At 47.3% G+C, this 22,754-nt stretch overlaps 1 protein-coding gene across 2 annotated transcripts; it reads left to right on the forward strand.

Annotated features, from left to right (window-relative positions):
• Positions 1 to 1,081: 1,081 nt before the first annotated feature.
• GCH1 (GTP cyclohydrolase 1) lies at positions 1,082 to 21,390 on the forward strand. 2 transcript variants are annotated; one of them, XM_014871443.2, is made up of 6 exons: positions 1,082 to 1,453; positions 12,014 to 12,123; positions 14,257 to 14,312; positions 17,269 to 17,300; positions 18,219 to 18,303; positions 19,120 to 21,390. In XM_014871443.2, the coding sequence occupies exons 1-6, from the start codon at positions 1,165 to 1,167 to the stop codon at positions 19,244 to 19,246; spliced, it is 699 nt and encodes a 232-aa protein (XP_014726929.1). In that variant the 5' UTR covers positions 1,082 to 1,164; the 3' UTR covers positions 19,247 to 21,390. The 2 variants fall into 2 exon arrangements, with proteins under 2 accessions (XP_014726929.1, XP_088022536.1); XM_088166410.1 differs by having other exon boundaries at positions 12,014 to 12,057.
• Positions 21,391 to 22,754: the final 1,364 nt, after the last annotated feature.

The raw sequence follows: 22,754 nt of genomic DNA on the forward strand, positions 1-22,754 counted from the left end.
AGGTGGTGGGAATGGTCACCAAGCAGGATCAGTCCATGCCTGGGATCATTCTGGTGCCTGAATCCCAACCCCAGTGGCCTACAGCTCCTCAGAATGGTGGTGGTGGCATTCCAGCAGTGCCAGGGAGTGACTGGGCAAGATGTGCCAGCATTTCCCTGGTGGACAATGGACCAGCTCTAGGAGTTTGAGGGGATGGGGAGAACATGGAGAACGATGGTGGGAGCTGCTGTGCAGGGCACAAACCTGGACCCCAGCAGGACCTGCCCCATCCATCCCCATTCCCTTGCTGCTCACCCTGGGCTCCCCACAGCCCTCCCCCACCATGGGGTGATGAGAGGCAGGACCCTACAACAGCTCAGGGCTGAATCCCCAGCTCGTGTCTCAGCCCAGGGAATCCCCCCCATAACCCCAGCTCACTCCTCAGCCTGGAGAATCCCAATACTCCCAGCCTGGGGGGTTCCCCCCCGTACCCCCATCACACATCTCAGCCCGGGGACCCCTCCAAACCCTCAGCCTCGGGGCTGCCCCATATCCTCAGCCCCAGTGATCCCTCCATACCCTCAGTACATCCGTGGGATTCCCTCCTGGACCTCCTGGTCTCAGCCTGGGGATCACTCTGGGCCCTCCCATAGCCCCAGCCCAGAGCATCCCCCCCGCTCACACAACTCATCCTAGAGGATCCCATATCCTCAGACCTGGAGATCTCTTGGGATACTCTCATAGTCCCTGCCCAGAGATCCCCACGACCCTCAGCCTGAGTCTCAGCCCGGGGACCCCCTGAACTCCCAGCCCGGATCTCAGCTCGAGGGGATCCCCTCGGATCCCTCAGTCCCACGAGCCCCGAGATCCCTTCAGATACCCCATACCCCAGCCCGGATCTCAGCCCGGGCATCCCCTGGCATCTCCCGGTATCCCCATCCCACATCTCACCCCGAGGGATCCCCCCTGTGCCCCCCCCCATCCCGGACACCCCCAGCCCCTCCCGCCTGTCGCGACAGCGGCGGTGACATCGCGGGGAAGCGGCCAATGGGGGCGGCGCGGGCGGGATAAAAGCGGCGGCGCTGGCCGGGAGCGCTGTGGCCGGGCTGGGGCCGGGCAGGGACAGCCCCGGGGGCGGCTGCGGTTCGGGCACAGCGCTCAGCGCTGCCCGCACGGCCCCGCTCCATGGAGCCGGCGCGGCGCTGGAACGGGTACGCTCGGCAGGAGCGGCCGCCGCCCTCCCCGGAGCCACCGAGCGTCCCCCCGGGCACCGGCACCGCCGATGGCTGGAGGGGAGAGCGGCCCCGCAGCGAGGAGGACAACGAGCTGAGCCTGCCCGGCCTGGCCGCCGCCTACACCTCCATCCTCAGGGCGCTGGGAGAGGACCCGCAGCGGCAGGGGCTGCTCAAGACGCCCTGGAGAGCGGCCACGGCCATGCAGTTCTTCACCAAGGGCTACCAGGAGACCATCGCGGGTAGGGAGAGCTCCCGGGGCTGCGGGGATGGAGTGTCCTGCTTGGGTACCAGCCGAGGGGCTGCGTTATTCCGAGGAATAAATCTCTTTAAACATCGTTGTCCCGTCACCGCATCACGCAGCTGATGCGCCCGCGTTATCACCTGTGTGTCTCGCTGTCCCCTCCCTCCCCAAATATCTCGGGGTTTTTTTTTTGTTAAACTCTGTGCAGGTAAAGTTTCCGTTCTTCTGTCGTTTGGGTGAGCAGAGGAAGCGCTTTTGCTTTCTCTTTTCTGATGGAAACTTTTCAAGCCCTGGCATAGGAACTCGTGCGTTCCCTCCTTCCACCCTCCCCGGCCGAGCGAGGCTGTGTTCGGACAGGGTGGGAATATTTGTTTCGATTAGCAGACAGAAGGAGTTTGAATTTTCTCAGGAAAAGTCCTGTTCTGCTGATGCTTTAATCAAGAGAGGTTTTTGAAAGGTGGGAATGAAACTTCAGGAAGCGAGGTAAGGAGAAAGGAAGAGGACAGGGAGATCCCGTCCCCATCTCAGGGTCCCAGCAGCAAATGCAGGAGAGGAGCTCCAGGTTCACGTCCCTGCCCCAGCTGAGTGTCTCTGCTTGCTGGGTGAGGGTGAGAGGAAAGGAACTGGCTGGGGTATGTTCTCACCAACAACTCGTGACTCTGATGCAGGGTAGACACTGCTTGGAAATTTATTTTTTACACATCACTTTTCCTGTCCTCAGCCTCCTGACTGAGGACTGTATCCAGTACACACAGTAAAAAAGAGCCTGGAGAGCTTGGGAATTCCCCTTTCTGCTCCTTCTTACAGTAAAAGGCGAGTTCCTGTCAGTGAGAGGTGCAAGCAGTGTCAGCAAGGATCTCTGAGTGTGGCTCAGGCGGGAGCTGCTCCTGCTCTGCTCTCCGGAATGCAGCACTGCTGTGCTGAGCCTGCCCCAGAGCTGCTCCAGGGTGTTGTAACCAACTGCAAAGGCTGAGCTGTGCTGATTGATGGCATCAGGGAGCTCCTGCTGGCACATCTGAGTCCTTTTCTAAGTGCACTGTGTTTCAACTTTAAGGCTGGTTTTGTGTTTAGTTTCTTTTTTATTTCTCGGCTGTTGGCTCTTTTGAAATCAGATTACTACAGCTTCCAGCATTCACTTACTCATGGCCAGCTTTAACTCCTGTGCCTGTGTTGTGCCTCAGCTTCCCCAGGAGCAGCATTTATTTCTTCCTTGGGAGCTGTTCTGCCTTTCAGACCAACCCAGGTTTTTGGTTCACATCTGGGAGCAGGCTCTGGCTGCAGTGGCCATCCTTGCTCCTCTCCTATTCCTGCTGCACGCTGTGTTTGAGCTGAGGTTTCATCAGGGTTTCATGGTATCATCTTTTGTTTACTGGGATTCTCTTTCCTCATTTTACCACTGTAAAACACAGGAGGTCTCTCAGCCATCCTGTCAGGCTCTAGCAGAAGGAATATTTTTAGTGATAATTTGAGCATGAATTTCTGTGCTGAACCTGGATGAGGTTGCTGCCAATTTTGTATGCACGTGTTACCTGAAGTAATTTTTAAAATTACTTTTTCTGCTCCAAGGTAAGTTCTCTGGGGTCTCTGGGGTCTTCTAATATCTCACATTCATTTAATTAAGCAGAGTAGTTCTGGATACTCCCCTCCTCTGATTATCCAGACCTGTGAGAGAGCTGCATTATGTCCAAGGGTAAAAAAATGTCACTGCTGAGTGCTCTACTCCTGGAATGCTTTTTTCTTTTTAGGAAATCATGTGAAGCTGTGATACTAACATTCCTTCCCGTCAGGTGGGGAATCCTTTAACTTTCCAGCTACTCTCCTCTTCTTGCAGGATGCTCAACTTCCTCTTTTCTCACTCTTCCCAGCCAAACAGAAGGAAGAGCTGCAGCTGAAGACAAGCCCACAGCAGATAGCAAAGCAAGTGGTGGATGAAGAGTTTGTTAGGAGAGTCGATATGAGTAAATTCTTTTTAGAGAGTTTAAAATACCCGATCCCTGGAGCCAAGAACTACAGAATATTTGAGCACAAGAGTAGCTGTGGGACTGCTGCTGTCCCTGCTGCAGCATCCTGTTCTGTTCCCTTGGTTATAGTAATCCAGCTCTCTGCCTGACCAGGCTGTGAACTGGACCAACAAGTGGCTTGTGAAAAAGAAAAAGACCAAAACAAGCCCAAACCCTCCCCAAAAACATGACAAAAAGCAGCCCGACCTCTTGTTTTCTCAGGTTTTCTTGGCAGCTTATTGAGCTCCTCCTGTGGAGCTGTCTGGGTAGCAGAGGTTAAAGCAGTGATTTGCAGGGTGTGTTTTGGGGAGTGTTTCCATTTTATCCCTGCTACAGGCAGAAGATGAGGGGCTCTTTCAATAGCTGCAAGTTCCATTTTCCCAAGAAAGGTTCCTCAGGTAAAAGCTTGGTGGTGGTTGTACAGCCACATGGCCAGAGGCAAAGTGTGTTGCAAAGGGTCCCTGCTGAGCTCCAGACCCAGCCAGGGAGGAGTGACACAGGTGAACAGGGACAGTGAATGCCAGAACAGGGGCAGGCTTTAAAATCAGCCCTGTGACCTTGTCTGCTGCAGCATCTGCCCCGGGGAGGCAGGGGGAAAGCAAATAATGTCTGATGGACTTTTCATTTTCCATAAAGGAACATAAAGAAAGATGTGACATATACATCCAAATTTTAGAATTGTTTAGGTTGGAGAAGGTTTCTAAGATTGAGTACAACCATTTCCCCAACATTTCCCATGTCCCCGAGTGCCACATCCACACAGCTTTTAAATCCCTCCGGGGATGGGGACTCCACCCTTGCCGTGAGCAGCCTGTGCCAGGGCTGGACCATCCTTCCAGTGGAAAAATGTTCCCCAATATCCAATCTAAACCTCCCATGGTGACACTTGAGGCTGTTCCCTCTCCTCCTGTCCCTGTTCCCTGGGAGCAGATCCCAAATCCCCCCGGCTGTCCCCTCCTGTCAGGGAGTTGTGCAGAGCCACAAGGGCCCCCCTGAGCCTCCTTTTCTCCAGGCTGAGCCCCTTCCCAGCTCCCTCAGGAATTCTCCAGCCCCTCCCAGCTCCCTCAGCCTCTCCTGGGGCTCCAGTTCCTTCCCCAGCTCTGTTCTGTTCCGGAGAGTGTAAAGTTGCCTGTGCACAGCCAGAGATCAGTGCTTGGTGTGCTTGGTGTGCTTGGCTCCCTCGCTGTGTTATTGCAGGAGTTGGGCTAGGTGGCCTTGGAGGATCCCTTCCAGCCCCAACCATCCCATGATCTTTTTGAGTTCCTGCGTGTCTGAGAACACAATACACTTGGAGCATGGTTGAATGTGCTGCTCATTTGATCTCCTATCCTGGGTGTTGTCACTTTGCTTCCATGACACCTGATTGTATTTGTGTGTTTATATTGCACATAGCTTAACTTGGTAGTATTGTCAGGAAGATAACACCTAAATTCTGTCTCTCCATTCAGATTTGTGAGCGGCAGAGAAGCTGATTCTGCTTTCCAGCTTCTACTCTGTGTATTTCCTCTCTTGTTTTCAGCAGTGCAGAGTGACAGTGTTCCTGCTTTACCCCCTATTCATCTCTGCTATCTGCGTTCTGCAGCTGCTCAGTGTTGTGTCTCAGAGCTATTAGCAGAGTTTACTTGTTAAATATCTGTATCTGACTTTTTCTGTTAATTCCAGATTGCCATTTATTAATCCTGGCTTTACTAAAGGTCTCAACCTCTTTCATTGACAGGATGCATTCAAATGTGCTGTTCCCACTTCTGTAGTACCAGTCATCACACTTGGCAAGAATGCCTCTGGTAATTTCAAATAAAATCCACCTGGGGACCAGATTAAAAATCCTGAGAGCCCAGTGCAGACACTCGAGCACTGGTGCAGACTGGCAGCTCTTGCAATAGAAACCTCTCAATGTGTTGGTAAGGATGGCAGAGTAGGAAAGTCACCAAAAAGTAACTTCCAGTTTGATGCAGTGCTCCTGTGCCAAGAACATGTGTTCTTTTCCAGGGTTAGATCTATCAGCTTCTTACTCCTGGGTGTAAATTGTATTTCAGAGCAGCCCCTTTGGCTGGTGAGGATTAACAGCAGGGCTGTGAGAGCCAGGTGCCTTTAGCTTTTTGATAAAACCTGCCACACAAAGGTTAAACCTTGTCCCTCCTTTTACTAAAGGCTTCATGTCATGTTCAGAGGTGCTGTCTGAGGGTCTAATAATAAATACTGCAAAGGCAGTAAATGAGTGAATAAATGGAAATACGAGGTTGCAGACAGCACTAACTCACAACTGAAGCTGAAGGTTTCAGACCCAGCCAACTGGTAGGTTACAGAAACAATGTCAGTGACTCTGCCTTTGAAAAGTGAATCATAAATGAGTTGGTTTGGATTGTGTAATTCTGCAGAAACGCTAGGCATAGGGTTGGATGGGCTGCCTCTGTCTGCAGGAGGAAGTTAAGTTGTTCTCATCAGCCTCAAACACTCAAAATAAAACATGCTCACCAAATTGGGCTTGCTGGTGATGGTGGGAGCTGCTACCAGGGAAGATGCCCAGCCTTTATTCATGCAATCATGGCAGGTTCACCTGTCCTTTCAGTGTGTTTAACAGGGAAATGAAAATCAGAAATGCTGGGAGGGGATAACTTTGCTTCCTGGACCTCTGTGGTTCAAAAGGCTGCATTTATTTGCCTGCAAGCCAAGTGACTCTGCTGGGCAGCTTTTATTTCAAAGCAAATAGCTATTTAGGTCATTTCCTCAATCATTAGTTTATATGCTTTTCCTACACTGATGGGTGAAAAAATTCAACCTTAATCATCTTTTCTTCTAGTCTGTATGGATTTGGTATTTTTATAGAGGACAGCAGTGGTGTAAGCTCATAAATTTTTCCAGCCTGCTCTGTTTGCTGTGCTGAGGTGCTAAGCATTGCTCTGTCAAAACACAGAGTGCCTTGAGCAAACAAGGCTGTTTGATCAGCAGCACTGCCCTTTGCTGGGAGCTGGGGAGGTGCTGCATTTTCCCGGAATCCAGGTGCTGCTGGCTCATCCATGAGGACAGGGATGCAGCACCGTAATCCATTAACAGCTCAAACCTCAGCATTGCTGTGCTCCAGCCGTGGCTTGTTTCTTGTAAACCACACGGTGGGAATGTTCAGAGTGAGGGTTTTTTTGGGGTTTCTTCAACCTCTGCCCCCATAAAAGGGAAGCCTACCTTGGTGGATCATACACTAAATGCTGTGAAACTTCTGGGAACTGGGACTTTCCTGGATCATCTCCCCTGCTTGTTAATGCTCAAGTAACACCGAGCTTGGTTGGCTTCCCCCATGAATTTATTAAATATTGTGATCTCTTGTATCTGAACTGTTGCAGGCTTCTGATCTTTCATGTTGCTCTTCCAAACTCTTTTGTCTTTGATTTTTCCTTTGTTTCAGTTTCAGAAAGAAGTGTGGATGAGCACCTTCTGTGACATGGCACATTGAAATGGTTATTGAAATCCTGATACATTTTAATGAGCATCTCCATAACGCTGCTTTCCCTCATATTAATAAACCTCCTGGCAGAGGACAACTTCTAGAACCTAATCTTGGCTTCATCAGTCTGCAATAGCTGATCTGTTATGAATAGACTCCAGTCTCACTACAACATGGAGGGTATCTTACAGGAAAATAAACAAATCTGTACAAATCACGGCCAGAATTAGCTGAACAGCAATAATGCTTTTCCTTTATCTTTGCTTCTGTGAAATGTCACTTGAATCATACGTCTGCTTCCCCTCCCTTCTGGTAACTGAGGGAATAAGCTTTGCCTCTGAAGCAAATGTTCCTGTCTGAAGTTGAGTGTCTGTTTCTAGACTTCTGGTGGTGAAATCTGAAACAGTAGCCAGAAACTTGTAAATTCTTTTGTGTCTAAGGTTTTTCCTGGTTCCTGCTAGGAAGGTGCGTTAGGACAAGTGTTCATTTCTCAGCATCTTTTGAACCCTATTGCCTATTTAAACACTCCTGTGGCCCCTCAGGCTGTGCCTCTTTCTAGAGCTCTTCAAGACTTCTTGAAGCAAGTGGCACACCCAGAGCATTCCCTTTGTCAGCAATCTGAATCATTCACTTTCTGCAGCAGTACAAGCCCTTTACATTAATGTTTTTATAGCCTGGCTCTCTGTATGCCTAATAAATTCCTGATGCCTTTTTAACACTCAAAGGCTGCAATAATTTTCTGGTTGCTTGTCTGGAATGTTCTCCCTAACTACAGTTACCTGTAATGTCATCACATGAATAAATAAAAAAGTCAGGTTTGACTACTGCTTACCCAGCAGTAGCTGAGAGGTTTTTGCAGCACTTTCCTTCCAGATTTCATCCTGACCCTGCAGTCTGATGGATTCCCTGCCACACATTCAGCTGTTAACTCGTGTCTCCTGCTGCCAGTTCCATCTGTCCTCAGCTGGGGAGGAGTTCTGACAAAGATAATCAGAAATATCTGCCAGCATTCCCCAGGTGGTTCTGCCCTAAACACCAGCTAACCTGAGTTGGGTCGTGGCACTGCTCTTCTGGAGCACCCCCCAAGCCATGACCTGCTCCTGGTTCCCCTGCTTTGGGTGTAGCTCTGTGTTCCTGAGCTTTAGTTTGTTCCAGCTGCTGGGTGCTGGTGAGGTGTGATTTGTCCCCTGGGATGTCATGGATGTCCCCAGGGATGTCATCCTGTCTTAGCCTGAGCCCATTCCTGCCCTGCCTGTGGCACTTGAGGAGCCAAGGATGGCGAGGACAGCCCGTACCTGTGCCAGGTGTCAGGAGAACCTTGTGCCTTTTGTCTCTGCCAGGATGGATGAGCTCAAGCTTGTCAGGGAGTTCCTGGGGCTGCCTTCATCCCGCTGGCACTGAGCAACCTGCACTTAAAATTGGAGCTGTGAGGCAACTTCACACCACGGGGAAGTGCTTTGCCTCCTGGTGAGAGCAACCTGCACCACTTCACTCCCAGGCACAGCAAAAAAGGCAGCTCTGAAGTGCTGTGAAGCTGCTGCAGTGCTGCCATCCCTCATCCCCTTCACCCATTCTGGGTGGGCTCTGCCTTCTCTGGTTGCCAGAGGTGTTTTTGCTTTCCTGTGTCACATTAAAGCCATGCAAATAGTTTCTATAGCAACAGGTATCTTTGCTTAGCTCTGACGCAAAATCCTGAAAGGTCTTTCTCATTCTGTCTTCATCCAGTTCTGATTTTTCATTTTATCAACTCTTTTTTGAAGATAAAGGCAAAATTAATTCTGCTCTGTTTCAGGAGTTAACTTGCAGCACAGGTGACTGTTTAGTTTCAACGGCCCACTGAAGTTTTTGCACCAGGAATTGAACTTTTGTCTGAAGAAAAAATCAGCTGGAGTAAGTTAGAGAGCATCCTGACTGTATAAAAACTAGTGAGGCAGGCAGCATGGCCCAGTAGCCAGAGTGAAAGAACGGAAAAAGGGGCAAAAATTTGTCCCCAGCTTTGCTTCTGGTTTGCTTAGTCTGAGGCTGTTTCCCCTTCTCTCCTTTCAGCTCTGTTAAATTCTCCAGACCATGTGCTGCAGCACACAGGCTGAGCTTGTCAGAGCCCTGTTGGACGCTGTTGCAAATGGAAAAACTAGAAAAAAACTTCCAAAAAATCCTCTTAAAAAACCCTAAAAAAAAAACCGTGACAAATTTAGATAAAACGGTGTTGCCTCCCTGCACAAGGTGTTTGAGTCTCTGCCAGAGAAGTGTCTCCTGTGTCATTCCTGCAAACGGCTGCTGCACAGGGACACAGGTAGAAGCAGCCGTGAAAAGATGCTCTGCTCACTCTGTTTTGTCAACACAAAAGGGGCTTGGGCTCCAAAGGGGGAGCTGTAGGGATGGGCAGGCTTCCAGCTGTGCTGATTTTCAGGAAGAGACACTCGTGAAGTGTGAGCAGGAGGGGCTGGAGCAGAGTAGGGGGTGAATGGCCACTCAAGACCTGGCTGGCCGTTTATTCAGGTAAACACTTCAGCCTCACATTTTGTTTTATCTTTGTGTCCTTGCATCACCTGGCACTTGTGGAGGAGTTTTTGGAGGGCATAGCACTGAGCTGGTTTCTTCTTTTGTGGGCCCTTCTTCTCAAGAAGTAGCTGACAAAATCAGCACATCTTGCTGCAGGCACAACTGCAGGTGTCTGTGACCTGGCTGCAACTTGCTGCTAATATTAAAGAAATAAAAGGTGCAAAAATGGCAAGACCACTATAAATACGAAGCATGAAGCACCTCACAGCTCTGTGGCTGCATTCTTGACGTGCAGATCTGTTTTCTCAGCTCTAAAACTGCCCTGGTTGTGCAGGGGCATTGCCCACACTGCCGAGACTGGGCTGTGGCATAGGAGGGGATGTGCAAGGAGGGTGATGCCCTTTGTGCTCCTGTCTGACTGCTTCGGCCATGAGAAGGATGCAGGATGCCTTTTGTTCCTGGAGTTGCCTGTGTGGTACTTCTGAGGTCACTTAAACCTCTCTCTGGCTGAGCTGTCTCCATGATACAACAGCTGGGAGAGGAAGTTTGTCAGGATCTACCAACACCTATTTTGGGTGTTAATTAGTGTGTACATGCATTTTTATGCACGTGGATATGAGGCTTCATGGGTGAGGTGCCTTCTGCTGTAACCCTGGCCCTGCTCTGTGTCACACATTGCCACAACTCTTAATGAGAATTTGGCCATTTCTGGCTGTTCTGAACAATCTGCCTTGCGAGTGTGCTGACGTAAATCCATATCTGACATCAGGCCCTGATATGCTCCTGGCAAGGCTGCTGTGAGCTGAGCTGGGGGTCTAATATCAGCAGCAGTCACTCTGGAGATGCTTCGTGGATCTGTTTGGGTTTTGTTTTAATGACTCTGGTCACAGCAGCAGGTTTTGTGCAACCACTGTTTGCCTTTCTGCTGTGGAAATGGCACGGCTGCAGTGCTGCAGGAGGGAGCTCAGAACCCAGACAGCTGCTCTGCCTCCCCTTCCCTCTCCTGTGAGCCTGTTCAGATCCTCTGCTATGGATTCTCCCTTTGCCTGGCTGAATTCATAATTACACAACTGCATGGTGCTGCCTGTGCAATCAAAACCCTCTCCAGCAGTGCTTGGTGTAAACCAGACCCAGAAATCTGAAGAGCACAATCGTGTGCCTTCACAGAGCTGTTCCCTGGCCTTTTCCATGCCCCTGCTCCTGCTCCCTGACCCGATCCAAACCCTTCAGGGATTCATCCTGGCTGCCTTGCAGGTTGCCAGCCCTTCTCAGGAAAGAACCCACGTCTCAGGCAGAACGCCTTGCACAGTTTCCAGGGTTACCTGTGCAGTGCTGATAGCAGGCAGGAAATTAAAATGCTCCGTGGTGATGATGATCCCTTATCGACAGCAGATGGTGGCCATTAGCTGGACGTGTCAGGGGAAGGCACCAAGGCAAGCAGAGCAGACACCACTGTTGGATTTGTGTCACCACCACCACTGCTAGATTTGTTCCACCACTGTTGTATTTTTGCCACCACCCCTGCAGGTGCTGTGGTTGGTGCAGGGCAGTCCCTGAGTGCCCTGCTCTGGCTGTGCTGTGTGGGACTCTGCTTTCCTGGCAGTAACTCCAAGGAGCCAGTGTGGCTTCCAGAGCTCCTTGTCCTTGTTATCAGCCCATCTGCACAGCTGGTTCTCTCCTGCAAGTTTCTCCCTCATACACAACTTTTCTCTCTTGTTCTTCAGAAGACTTGGTTTCTTGACTTGGGACTATCCATTTTAAGCTCTCTGAGCATGGTCCAGGTGCCTGCAATCTTTGTGGAGACTGATGTGCTGTGAGCTGTGCCAGGATTGTTTGGGGATTTGTCAAGGCACTGCTGAAAGTGGAAAATCAGCTGAGGATCCATTCTGCTGAGCTCTGAGATTAGCCAAGTGCCATATTATACTTTCCTTTTCTTACTGTCTCTGAGCTGTCTCTTCTCCCTTCTGTCTCTGTGGGGGTTTCTACACTTCACTTTTCTGCTGACTCTGAGGTGCAGAATTGGGCTGGAGTGTGGATGTGCCTGGCTGTTTCAGATCAGGACAGCAAATCTCTCCCCAGATGTGTCTCTGATTTCTGTGTACACCTAAACAGCTGCTGCCTGGTGTGCTACAGGATGAAATTTGAATGAAAATTCTTCTTGGAGACAGTAATGCTGGTGTTGAAGTGTCTGGAGGAACCACTGTGATGGCTTAGGTTTTCCCTGGCTTCAGGCTGGCTTTGCTTGTGGAAGCATCAATGGAAGCCCACTTTTGAGATGTGCTCTCTTTGTCAGCTTTAGGCTTAACTGCTCTTAAGATGTCAGTAATTCTGCAAAGACCAGACCTGTTCTAACCTGTGCTCAAGCTATTAATTAAATAAAACACTCCAGGCTGACTGCTGGTGCAGCACGTAGGCAGTGTGACACTGTGGCAAATGTGGGATTGTAAACAAATCAAAATATGCTTGTGATGTTACTCCTTACTTCCCTCCCCGACCCTAACCCTAAAATCTATAGCCCTGAGAGAGTCCTGCCATTGCTACAGGCTTTCTCAGGCACTGGCTGGAAGAGGCTGCTGTGCTTTTTGGGTTTATTTTTAATGCAAATTTTTAATTTCAGATGTCCTGAACGACGCCATCTTCGATGAAGACCATGATGAGATGGTAATTGTGAAGGACATAGACATGTTCTCATTGTGTGAGCATCACCTCGTTCCATTTGTTGGAAAGGTAACTCTCCCTCACAGAACAAATGTGGGAATGCACAATAAAAGACCTTAAGTACATATAAGAGACTTTGCAGCTGTAGCTACAAAGCTTTTAGGGCTGTAAGTACTCGCTGCTTACGGCGACAGTTCTAGAAGTTTAATCTTCAGAATACAAATAAGGAAGGTCTCCTTAATGTGAGGTTTTATTTGAATTTAAGCTCCTGAAATATAATGCTCAACCTTTCCTGGTCTAAGTAATCTAATGGTTTCTGACATTTCATATCAAAGCTCTTCTCCATGAAGCAGCAGCAAGCCTTGAGGGCAGACATCTCGATATTAAACCAGCTCACCCTGCACACTGGCTCTGTCATGGATTTAGCTCCTGGCTCAGAGCTATCCAGTGCACATTCATCTCTGAAACCCCCTGTGAGTGGAACAAACTCATTAGCAGCCCTGCCTTAATTACGTGAGCCAAGTCAGGGAGAGGGTGGCCAAAACTGGCTATGCTTTATTGAGGAGTCCCATGGAAAGGGCTGGTGCTTCAAGGGTGTTGGAATTGTGATGCCAACAACTTTAAGGAAATAAAATTTCTCCAGTTGAGCACTGTAGAGGTGATGAAGAGTTCTGAATGGGAGCTGCATGTCTCAGCCTCTTCACTCCCTTATCAGCACAGAGGGATGGAGCTTAGCCTGGTCCATCTGTTACCATAAAGTGCTCACAGGTCCAAGAGCAGCACAGGCTTGTGTTGTCTATAAAATTCAATCAGTGCCACATATGTTCCAAGCAAACTGTCTCCCAAAAATAAAATACATTAACAGAAACCAGCTGTTTATTTAGTTGAGTCAATTCAGGTTTGTCTGCTTTCTCTTCTTGCTGTTAGTGTTTTATACTGGAGACCAGGATAAATTCTTTTTCTGTGCTTTCTGTTGTGCCTATTGCTCTTGGTTGTGTGTACTGTGTATATTCTCCCTGTTACTCCTGTGGCAATGTGTGCATTTTTTTTTACATCCAGCTGTTTAGCTTGTGTGATTTGGATAAATCTCCTCACAAACACTGACTCAGTCCTACTAAATGACTTGGTATATTCTAAATATTCAGAGTAACCATTGCCCTGCTGGGTGCACCAAACAGGCTGCAAACACTGACCTGTAGGTCTTGCATTTGCAGTTCTATCTTAAAGGAAATCAAGACATTTACAAAAAATATGGAGAACTGGATTCAAAGCTCATTTCTAAGTCTTGTGTCTCACTTTGTCTGAAATGTTTCGTGTCTTTTCAGGTGTCAGTGGGTTGATTGCCTAACAGAAGGGGTAGGAATGAGCAAGTTAGCCAGGTAATCAGGTGTACTGTGGTACCTCCACTGCAGGTACAGCAGCACAGGATTCTGAGATGGGGCCTCCAGGCAAAGCCAGAATCCCCCACTGACACTCCCCTGCTGTATCTTGGCTGATTTTTCAAGTCTCTGGTACAGTGGCACAAGTGCTGGATTATAATCTGTTATAACTGTGAACTCACTGGAATTCAGTATCCCCCATGGCTTTCTAAAAACAAGGAGCTAAATGTCCTTCCCTTCATATCTGAGCACTTTTCTGCTAATTTAGTTCAAGTACATGTTCAGCAAATCCATATTTGAGCAGGATGGAAGCTGAGTTAATCATCAGTGGTCTATGATACTAAAACAAGAAAAGAAATCAAATCAGGATGTGCAGTCTGATTTTTGGTGGCAAAGTACTTCATGCCATCAGAACTTTCATTAGAAGTGAAGCACAATCCCTCTTCCTTCCTAAATCCATTTAAGGTCTTGAAAGAAAAGCATGTTTATTTTAGACAAATAGTGCTGTGCTGAGTAATAAACTGCCTTTGTACCAAAATGCAGCAGTGCTCTGTAGCATTCCTGAGACTTGGAACATAAGCCTGGACTCTTGAAGAGCTGTGACTTCTCTCTTAGAAAAACTCACCTATTCTTCACCAGGACCTCATGAGGCATTCACAGCTCCACAATCCCCCAGGCTTGCATGGTGCCTGCTCCTCCCACGGTCTGGGCTGTCCCAGACTTAATTCTGGGGCAAATGCACATCCCATTGTCTGTGCATGAGTTTCATGTGCCCTTGGAAGGGTGGTTTTGCTGCTGTTCATGTTTGTTCTCCCCTGTCTAGGTACACATTGGTTATCTCCCCAACAAACAAGTGCTTGGCCTCAGCAAGCTTGCTAGGTAAGTGTTCTAATGAAAGTGATGCTAATTTGTAAAAAGGATTCCAGCCTGTGCTAGCTGTGCTAATCTTTTTAATCTCCTCTCCCTCTAAAGCTCAGCCCACTTTGTGTCCTGGATTTGGATTTAGACCAATCCTCAGAATTGTTTTGGTGTTTTTTTTTTTTTTTTGGTGGAGAGGACAGATAAGTCTTGAAGCTGTGTGTTAATTCTCACCAGTGGCTGCAGTAGAGCCCTCATGGTTTTTGTAGGTTCCCCCAGAGCACTGGGATGTGCAAGGAGCTCTGAGGCAAAGAACAAGAGAATTTGGTTATTTGAAGGCAGGCCACAAAAACCAGTGGGAATTTCCAGCTCTTTACAACTTGGATGTAGATTGACTATTAAGAGTAAAAATCTGAAAACTTCCAAATTGTAAAAGAACACATTTTATGGATATAAATTGAATCTAAAGCTTTCATCTCTTAGCTGACTTTTCAGAAAAAAATTGGCATTTCTTTCTTTCTCTGAAGATGTGCTGAGACTGCTGTGAGATAGATTTTATAGATAAAGCTCAATCTAAGAAACAAAGCAATTGTGATACACTTGAGAAATCCATTTATTATGTAAAATAGCTTTTTTCCTCACTGACTCTTGTTATTAAGTGACATTTTCTCGTGCTGGTGAGGAAGAGGATGGTAGAACCCTTCAACAAGCAGATTATTTGGGATCAGAGTGGAAGGGTCCCTTTTTGAGAAACAAATCTAAAAATTTGGCTGAAGTTCAGGAAAGCCACATAGGTTCTTCTTTCCCTGATGGGTCTGTTAATCCTGTTGTAATTCCAGTAACACTAATGAGAAATTAGCCCTGCAAATGTGCCTGCCTGCTGGGTTTTCTTAGCAGGTAAGAAATGTGTAGGATATGACAGCAAAATGTCCTAAAGTGAGCCAGATCTGTTCTGTGCTCTGCCTGAGCAACAGGGAGGGGTTTGGAAATGGAAAGGTCCTTGGAGGTCACATCTCTGCTGTGTGACCTCATACTGCAGGGAGGCATCTCCCTGTCCCCAGCAGTGCTTTTAGGAGTGGGCTTTGCTCTGATTAAAAGGCTGGAAAGAGATTGTTCAATGTGGAAATTTTCTCCTGCATGTGTTTTTTTTCCAGAGCTGCTGGAATTGCAGGCTGGGGTTCTGAGCTGTCAGAACTGATGGATTAAATACTTCACCTCCTGTTAGCTGCTCATCCTTGGGGGTGTGTGTGGCTTGTGCTGAGTTTTGGGTGGGTCTTTAAGTGGTGCAGGACAGGGCTGGGGGGTTTTTTTGTTGTTGTTGCGTTTTTGGAGTTGGATTTCTGAAGAGAACCCATCCTTCCCAAAGAGATTGTCCTTAATGTGGTTTAACTTCTGCAGGGCTTCAATGCAGGATTAAGGATCACATTTGAAATGTGCATCCACTGGTTTTTGCTTGCTCTGGTCTCTGTTTATCTCTTGATTGCAGTTGTAAAAAGGAGCTCAAAATGTTTTTTAGTGATTTTTTTTTTCAAATGCCAGTGGCAACATGGTGTTAGACATGTACAATTTTCCTATTATTTTTTCTCAGAATGGAAACCTGCACATCAATACGTGCAAGACTTCCTGCACTGTGCTCAAAGGTTAAATCTTGCCTCTTTTTAGAGTAAGAGTAAAACTCCCATATGCTGCAATAATGAAAAGATTAGATTCTTGTATAACAAAATGTTCTCACTTCTGAGTGCTTGCCATGAAGAGGTTGGGAGGGGGGCAAATCGTGCCTCCCTTTCGTGCCCTATATAATGCAACCAGTGTTCAAGCAGAGATTTGTGAAGCTCTTGGTGCTCTAGGCCTAATCTTTCATAATAGGATTAGTCTAATGTGGTGAGTTTCTGTAGTTGTGGATGACCTGTATTCAGTAAATAAACATCTTTCTCTGGGTTTTAAGCTCAGGCTTGAAAATAATGTTTCAAATAACTGTTTTTCTATAAACACCTTGTTAGGACTTCTATGCAATATCTGAGCATGTTTCCTATCCATATAGTCAATATAAATATTGTGTTGCTCTGTTTTATGCTGTAACACAACCATTTCACTGCTGGAGGGGAGTTTGTGCATTTAATTCTCTCTCCAAAACAGCAGGAGAGTCTCATTGTCAGGGATGATTCTTGTAAGTGATGCTTCAGGCTGCCAGCCAGTGTCTGGCTTTTGTCTGGTGTGACCAGACAGGTACCAAAGCCTGCTATAACAACTCCTTTGTTGTGGCCACTTGAAGTGTAATTAAGCATTTGAGGTTGGCATGAACAACCCCTGGAGTTACAGAGCAATTATATGGATTTTCTTAAATGTGTGGATTCTATAATTGTCATTAAGTGTCACTTCCATTGCCCACCAATGGCTAAAATTTGAAGTCATGTTGGAGGGGACCATTAAGGCTATCCCTGCACTGAAATGTGAAGGATGGGGTGAAATATGGGTGGAGAGATCCTGTTTTAAATAAGACCAATTCTGTCTCATTGTTCTCAGCTAAATTTGTGGCTAAATGCAAGAATCCAAAACATTTCTTGCCCAATCTCAGCATTCTGGGAATTCATCATCTGAACTTACCTTAAGGCAGCATTTGGTCTAGTGTGAAGCACAGGGAAATGTTCAGGAATTAGGGTTCAGGGAGTCTTTGGACATGAATTCCCCCACAACCATGAGGTGCAGGTGGGTGGGGATACAAGGAATTCCAAACCAACAGAAGGAGACCAGAAGTGCCTGGTTTATCCTAAAATATTCCCTGGTGCTGCAGGTGGGGGGAACTCAACACAATGATGTGCCAAGGAAGGAATACCTGGGCAGCAGCATGGCCATGGATTTCCAGGAAGGACACAGATCAGTACAGGTGTCCCTTTGGATAGCATCAAATTAACTGTGAAGATCAGTCCGTGGCTAGCTGGAAATAACTCTAATATCTTCTTTTTTGTTTCTCTTTTAGGATCGTGGAAATATACAGTAGAAGATTACAAGGTAAACATGAAATGTGGTGTTTGTTTTGTGCATTCCTCTCCTAATCAGTGCAGGGGGCTGGTAATTGGGGGAGAACTGTAGAAGTGGAGTTTAAGAGGGGAGAAAAACCCTTCTTGAAGAGGTTATGTTATTGTACTTAGCCCCTGCATTCCCAGTGAAGGGTAACTTCTGCCTGGGAAAGTAAATGGAGGCTGGAACTGATTCCCAGGATAAATGTGCTACCAGGTAGAGCTGCCAGGAACAACTAAACCAGTTGGATGCTGCTGGGGATGAACTCTCCTGCAGAGATTTGGAGAGATGCCTTCAGGAATTTTTGTCTGAGGCAATGAAGGAGGAGCTGCCTCTTACCCCTGAGAAGGAGAGGAAGCTGCAGGGTCCAAAGCCTTGGGCTGAGCTGAACCTGCTGCCTTTGTCCTGTGGCTAAATTTGGCCAAGTCTTGGCAAGAGAAGTCTCAGTGACCACCAGGCTGGTGAATGGACGGTGCTGCAGCTGGAGGAAGTAAAGCTTTGCAGGACAAAGCTCATTTTTTATCTCCGTTTCCTGTCCTTAAGAAGAGAAATTTGGGCATGTGGAATAAATGGTGCAGCAGTAATGTTGGGAACAAACACACTAAAAACTGAAAAGAAAACCAGAGAGGCAAGAAAATCTTACTGCAAAATAGGAAATGGAGGAGCTATTAGAACAATTTGTGGTTCGAGAGGTTGGAATGCAAAATGGTTCCAAATATAAACAAGAAAATAAAAGGTCTGTTGCAGGATACAAATGGAAAATAGGATGGATGGGGCTTGCAGCAACCTGGTCTAGTGGAAGGTGTCCTTGCCCATGGTGGGGGTTTGGAATAAGATGAGCTTTAATGTCCCTTCCAAGCCGAACCATTCTGGGATTCTGGGAGTCTGAATTGGCTGTTGTTCCCTCAGTCCAGGAACGCCTTACCAAACAGATTGCAATCGCCATCACAGAAGCCTTACAGCCCGCGGGGGTCGGCGTCGTCGTGGAAGCTACGTGAGTGATCCAGGGCTGGGATCCAGGTGTTCCAGGGGTGTGATCCAGGTGTTCCAGGGCTGGGATCCAGGTGTTCCAGGGATGGGATCCCATCTCTCTGTGATCCCAGGTGTTCCAGAGCTGGGATCCTAGCTCTGTTTGATCCCAGGTGTTCCATAGGTGTGATCCCAGGTGTTCCAGGGCTGGGATCCCAGGTTTTCCAGGGGTGTGGTCCCAGGTGTTCCAGGGATGGATTCCAGCTCTGTGCTGCAGGGCTGGTCCCTGTTGCCCCTTTGGCTGAGGTAGCTGCGTGCTATGCTTGGTTATCAGGCAGAGAGATTAGTAATAATAAATAAATAAATAAATAAACAATAAGCATTATAATAACAACAACCCTATTAATAATAAAATATTACTAGTAGTAATAAAAAAATTAATAATCCTGACGTGCTGGAGCCGTTTAAAGGGGGTGCTGGCTGATCCTGTGTGGAGATGTGGCAGTGAGGAGCTGTCCCAGCTGCTCCAGATCCATGCCCTGGGCTCCTTCTGCCTCCTCGAGCAGCGCAGAGCTTGGGACTAGCAGCAGGCATGTCCCTGTGATCAGAATGCACCTCGGGAAGGGGGATTTTCCTGGGATCAGAGGAGAGGAGGCAGCACCCAGTGGCTGAGAATGTGACCCTCCCACAGCTGAGGGGCTGCAGATTTGGTTTCTGGTTGTGGAGGTTTTGTTTCCTTCCCAGAGTTGAATGTGACCGTGTAAGAAACATCTGTCCCTGTGGGATTTCTGCTTCCCCAGGAGTGTTGCTGATGCACTGACTGCCCTCTCCTTTCTCCTAGGCACATGTGCATGGTAATGCGTGGGGTTCAGAAAATGAACAGTAAAACAGTAACCAGCACAATGCTGGGGGTGTTCCGGGAAGATCCAAAGACCCGTGAGGAATTCCTGACCCTCATCAGGAGCTGAAACCCTCTGGATGCACTCTGGATTGTTCTGTCCCGTGTCACTGTCTGTCCTTGTTCCCACATCCCAATCCTAACCTAAATTGTCGTGAATTGTTGTCATAGTCTTTGTGCAGTGAAAGGCTTCTGGTGGCAAATGGAAAAGGTAGGGATGAGGGAGGCTCCTCCTGGATTTCCATTCATGCTGATGTCACGGAGTTACAAGCCACAAATAGGAGTTTGGAAATGTTTTTCCATCCATAATGCAGAATATCCAACTATCAGGAGAGAAGTGGGGCTTGGGAGTGAAATGGATATTTATGAAATAGTTGTGTTTATTAGAATAAATGTGGAGCAGCGCAGGGAGCAGCTGGAAGCATGTGGATCTTTGTAGGATTGGGATTATCCCAAATGATTGGACTGTGTTTTATTGGAAGTCCTGCAGTGGCTGTTTCAGTACCTGGATATGTGTGTTTTACCTCTGAGTTGTTACCTCTGGTGTGTTTTATATTCTTGCTACTATTACCCTTCCTTTTTTGTGGTTTTTGTTTGTTTGTTTGAGAAATGTGTAAACTCCATTTTTCCTATCCTCTTAACAGACAGGGAATTAACTTCTGAATTATTTGGGGCACAGCCCTGTCTCAGTACAAAGGGGTTTTTGCACCTTTTTCTCTGTGCCTCAGAATGTCTGACCACTTGGACTGTCAGTTTCTTATTGTTTTTAAGGAAACTTTAACAGAGGAGAGGAAAAAGCCCTGCAGAGTCTGTCTGCAGAGTACTGAGGTATCCAAAGATATTTTTAATTATATTTATACCTTGAGCTTTTCTTCTTGAATTTCCACGGGTTCGACTGAGAAGCTAAAATCAGTCTGATAATGTGAAAATGAAGATTTGCAAGCATTCCAAGGTTCCCATTTCCAATGTTGGACCAAAGGTGAGCATGAAATCCTGAGCACAGCAACTCCCTGCCGACAGGTTGGGTTATTTCAGGGCAGAGCAACCTGGAATGACAACAGCTCATTTCATAACAGCAGCTGAGAAAAGCATTTCCAGGGCCACCAGAATGAATCAAACCACTTTTTTTTTTTTTTTTTTCCTGTGTATGTGGCAACCTCTGTAAGTGGCAGAATTGGTACAAAAAGTTTCAGTCCAGCTGGACTTGGCTGAATTTCTGCTTTGTTACCATTTTAATGGGTGTTTTGTAACTCTTAATTGGGAAAAGATGAGGCTCAAATGGAAACCATCCTCCTCACCCCGAGCTTGCAAAACAAATCTCAGCCGGGGGGGCTGGATGGCCACAGGTTCCCAGGGCTCCCTGTGCTTTGCTGGATATCAATCCAAGATGTCCTGGACACGAACCTCAAGGGCAGCTCCTTCTCACCAACATTCCTCCCTCTTGCTCCAGCCCCTGCTGGAAATAAAATTAAAATCGTGTCTGGTCAGACTGGGCCTAAAGAACTTTTTTCAAGGAGAACAAGCTCATGTGTTTGATTACACTAATTTAACTTTGAGGACCTTCACAGCATTAGTGGAAAAATCTTTTATAACATCCTGTGTCCTGGATTCTGTAGGATTAGGTGCTGTACCAGTGTTTGTCACTGGTGTAAACAAGCTGTGCTGCACATTGCTGAACCACACCACCTCCATGGCATTTGCTTTCCTGAAATTGCCAGTTTTCAGCAGTATTTTACAAATATCCAGATGAAAAGCCTTAAATCTTTCTTGCCTGGCACTAAACCTCTCTTTTTAGCTCAACTGGAAGGAGATTTTGAGGACCAAAGGGGCACACACCAGTACACTTATTTCTCTTTCCTTGCTTTATTTTGGAAATTAAGTCTCTGTAAAACACTGCCTTGCTCCTGAGGCAACAAAAAGTTGCGTTTTAACCACTTATCTCTATTCAGGATAAAGTTCACGTTGCACCACCACTGTTTTCTATTTCCATGTGACCTGTAGTCCTTAAAACATACCTCTCTCTACTCGTGGCCTTGGATTTTGTTCCCATTTTTGCTGTTGTAAGTCTCAGTGCGTTTTTTGGAGAGTTGGCATTGTTCAAATCCACGAGCTTTAACCACACCCCGTGTGTAAATATGTAAAGGATGTACAGCCCCTGTTGTACTGCTCAGTGCATTGTCTCTGGAACATTAAAGCACAGTGTTATCCTTTGGAGTGGGAGCATCCTTGGGGGGACCTGGAGGTGATGGAACTGCCCAGGGAAAGGGCAGGAGCTCCCTGCCCTCAGCTGGAGATGGTTCCTGCACTCAGGGGTGACTTGGGTTGCTCCTCTGGGATGGGTGGTGCTGTTATCCACAGATGAGTCCCCAGCTGGTGACTGGGGAGCCAAAGTCCACCAGGATTTGTTGGATTTGTTGTCACCTTCTTACTGCTCCTTGGAGCCAGAGGAATGAAGAGTACATTGGGGCAGGGGTGGTGGGTGGCATTGGGCCTGGGGGAGGTCTATCTCTTCTTGTGCCTTTCTTGAGCTGTCCTGGAGGCCTCACACTGGCCTGAGGAAATACCTGGTCCATGGCCAGATGCTCAAGTTACCCAAACAAATAAATCCCATCAGCAGTTGCAACAGGAGAACTGGAAGGTGAAGCCAGGGTTGGGTTGGGTTGGGTTTCCCCACTGGGTGCAGGGTGGGTAGACTGGTTTAAAGACATTCCTACTGTCCTCCAGCCTCCCAGGAAACAGAAATTGCTGGGATTCAGGGAAAAAAAAAATAAAAATGCATGAAACTCTGACTCCTGAGGAGCAGGGCAGCCCAGGAGCAGAGGGAAGGGGAACCACAGGGTCTGTGTCCACTGTGGTGGGCAGGAAAGGAGAAGGGATGGATGAAACCTCCTCCAGCCCTTGGTGTCTCTTTTATCCAAATGGTCTGAACTATTTGGAAATAATACTCCTGGGAAGCCCCAGGAGCATTGGCAAGACCAGTCCTTGTGGTGAGGCTGAGTTCTGTCTTTCTCACAGCTGTGCATTAAAGCTGGTGCTTGTGGTGGGAAATGGTCTGTTTGGGAAAACTGGCTCTTCTGCAAGAAATTATCTATTCCTCCTCTCTTTTTTCTTTTTTTTTCTTTTTTTTTCTTTTTTTTTTCTTTTTTTTTTAAGGTATGGGATTGGGAAGGAGCCTCATTAGTTTTGCAATCATGAGAAAATCTGTTTCACTGGGGTGAAAAAATATTCAGCTTCAAAGTGTTTATAGCTCAAAAAACCCCCAAAAAACCTGAAACAAAAAGCTGAAACAGGAAGACCAAAACTAATTAAATAAGGGGACATTCTCCCAGCTCTGAACTGCCCCATTTCCCAGGATTCCACCTGATTTATCATGTGCTCCATTCCTTTCCTGATGCTCTCCAGTGCTGTGTGTTGCTTGTCAATTTTATTTTCTCAGGGGTCCCACATCTGAGCAGCTTCTTTGAGTTTTTTCCTATCACTGTGATTATTTTGGGTGTCTCCCAAAATAGGGAGGTCTCCTGCCCCTGTGCTGTGGAGTGACCAGTCCATAAATCCCTGTGCTGTGGAGTGACCAGTCC

Source organism: Sturnus vulgaris, chromosome 6 (genome assembly GCF_052056855.1).
Source record: "Sturnus vulgaris isolate bStuVul1 chromosome 6, bStuVul1.hap1, whole genome shotgun sequence".
Classification (NCBI taxonomy): Eukaryota; Metazoa; Chordata; class Aves; order Passeriformes; family Sturnidae; genus Sturnus; species Sturnus vulgaris.

Bases quoted from the DNA above. Each gene is read 5' to 3' on its own strand.
- GCH1 (XM_014871443.2), top strand. From the start codon at position 1,165: ATGGAGCCGGCGCGGCGCTGGAACGGGTACGCTCGGCAGGAGCGGCCG. The intron at 12,124-14,256 runs GTAACTCTCCCT...TCCCCTGTCTAG, and splicing joins TCGTTCCATTTGTTGGAAAG to GTACACATTGGTTATCTCCC. The intron at 14,313-17,268 runs GTAAGTGTTCTA...TTTCTCTTTTAG, and splicing joins GGCCTCAGCAAGCTTGCTAG to GATCGTGGAAATATACAGTA.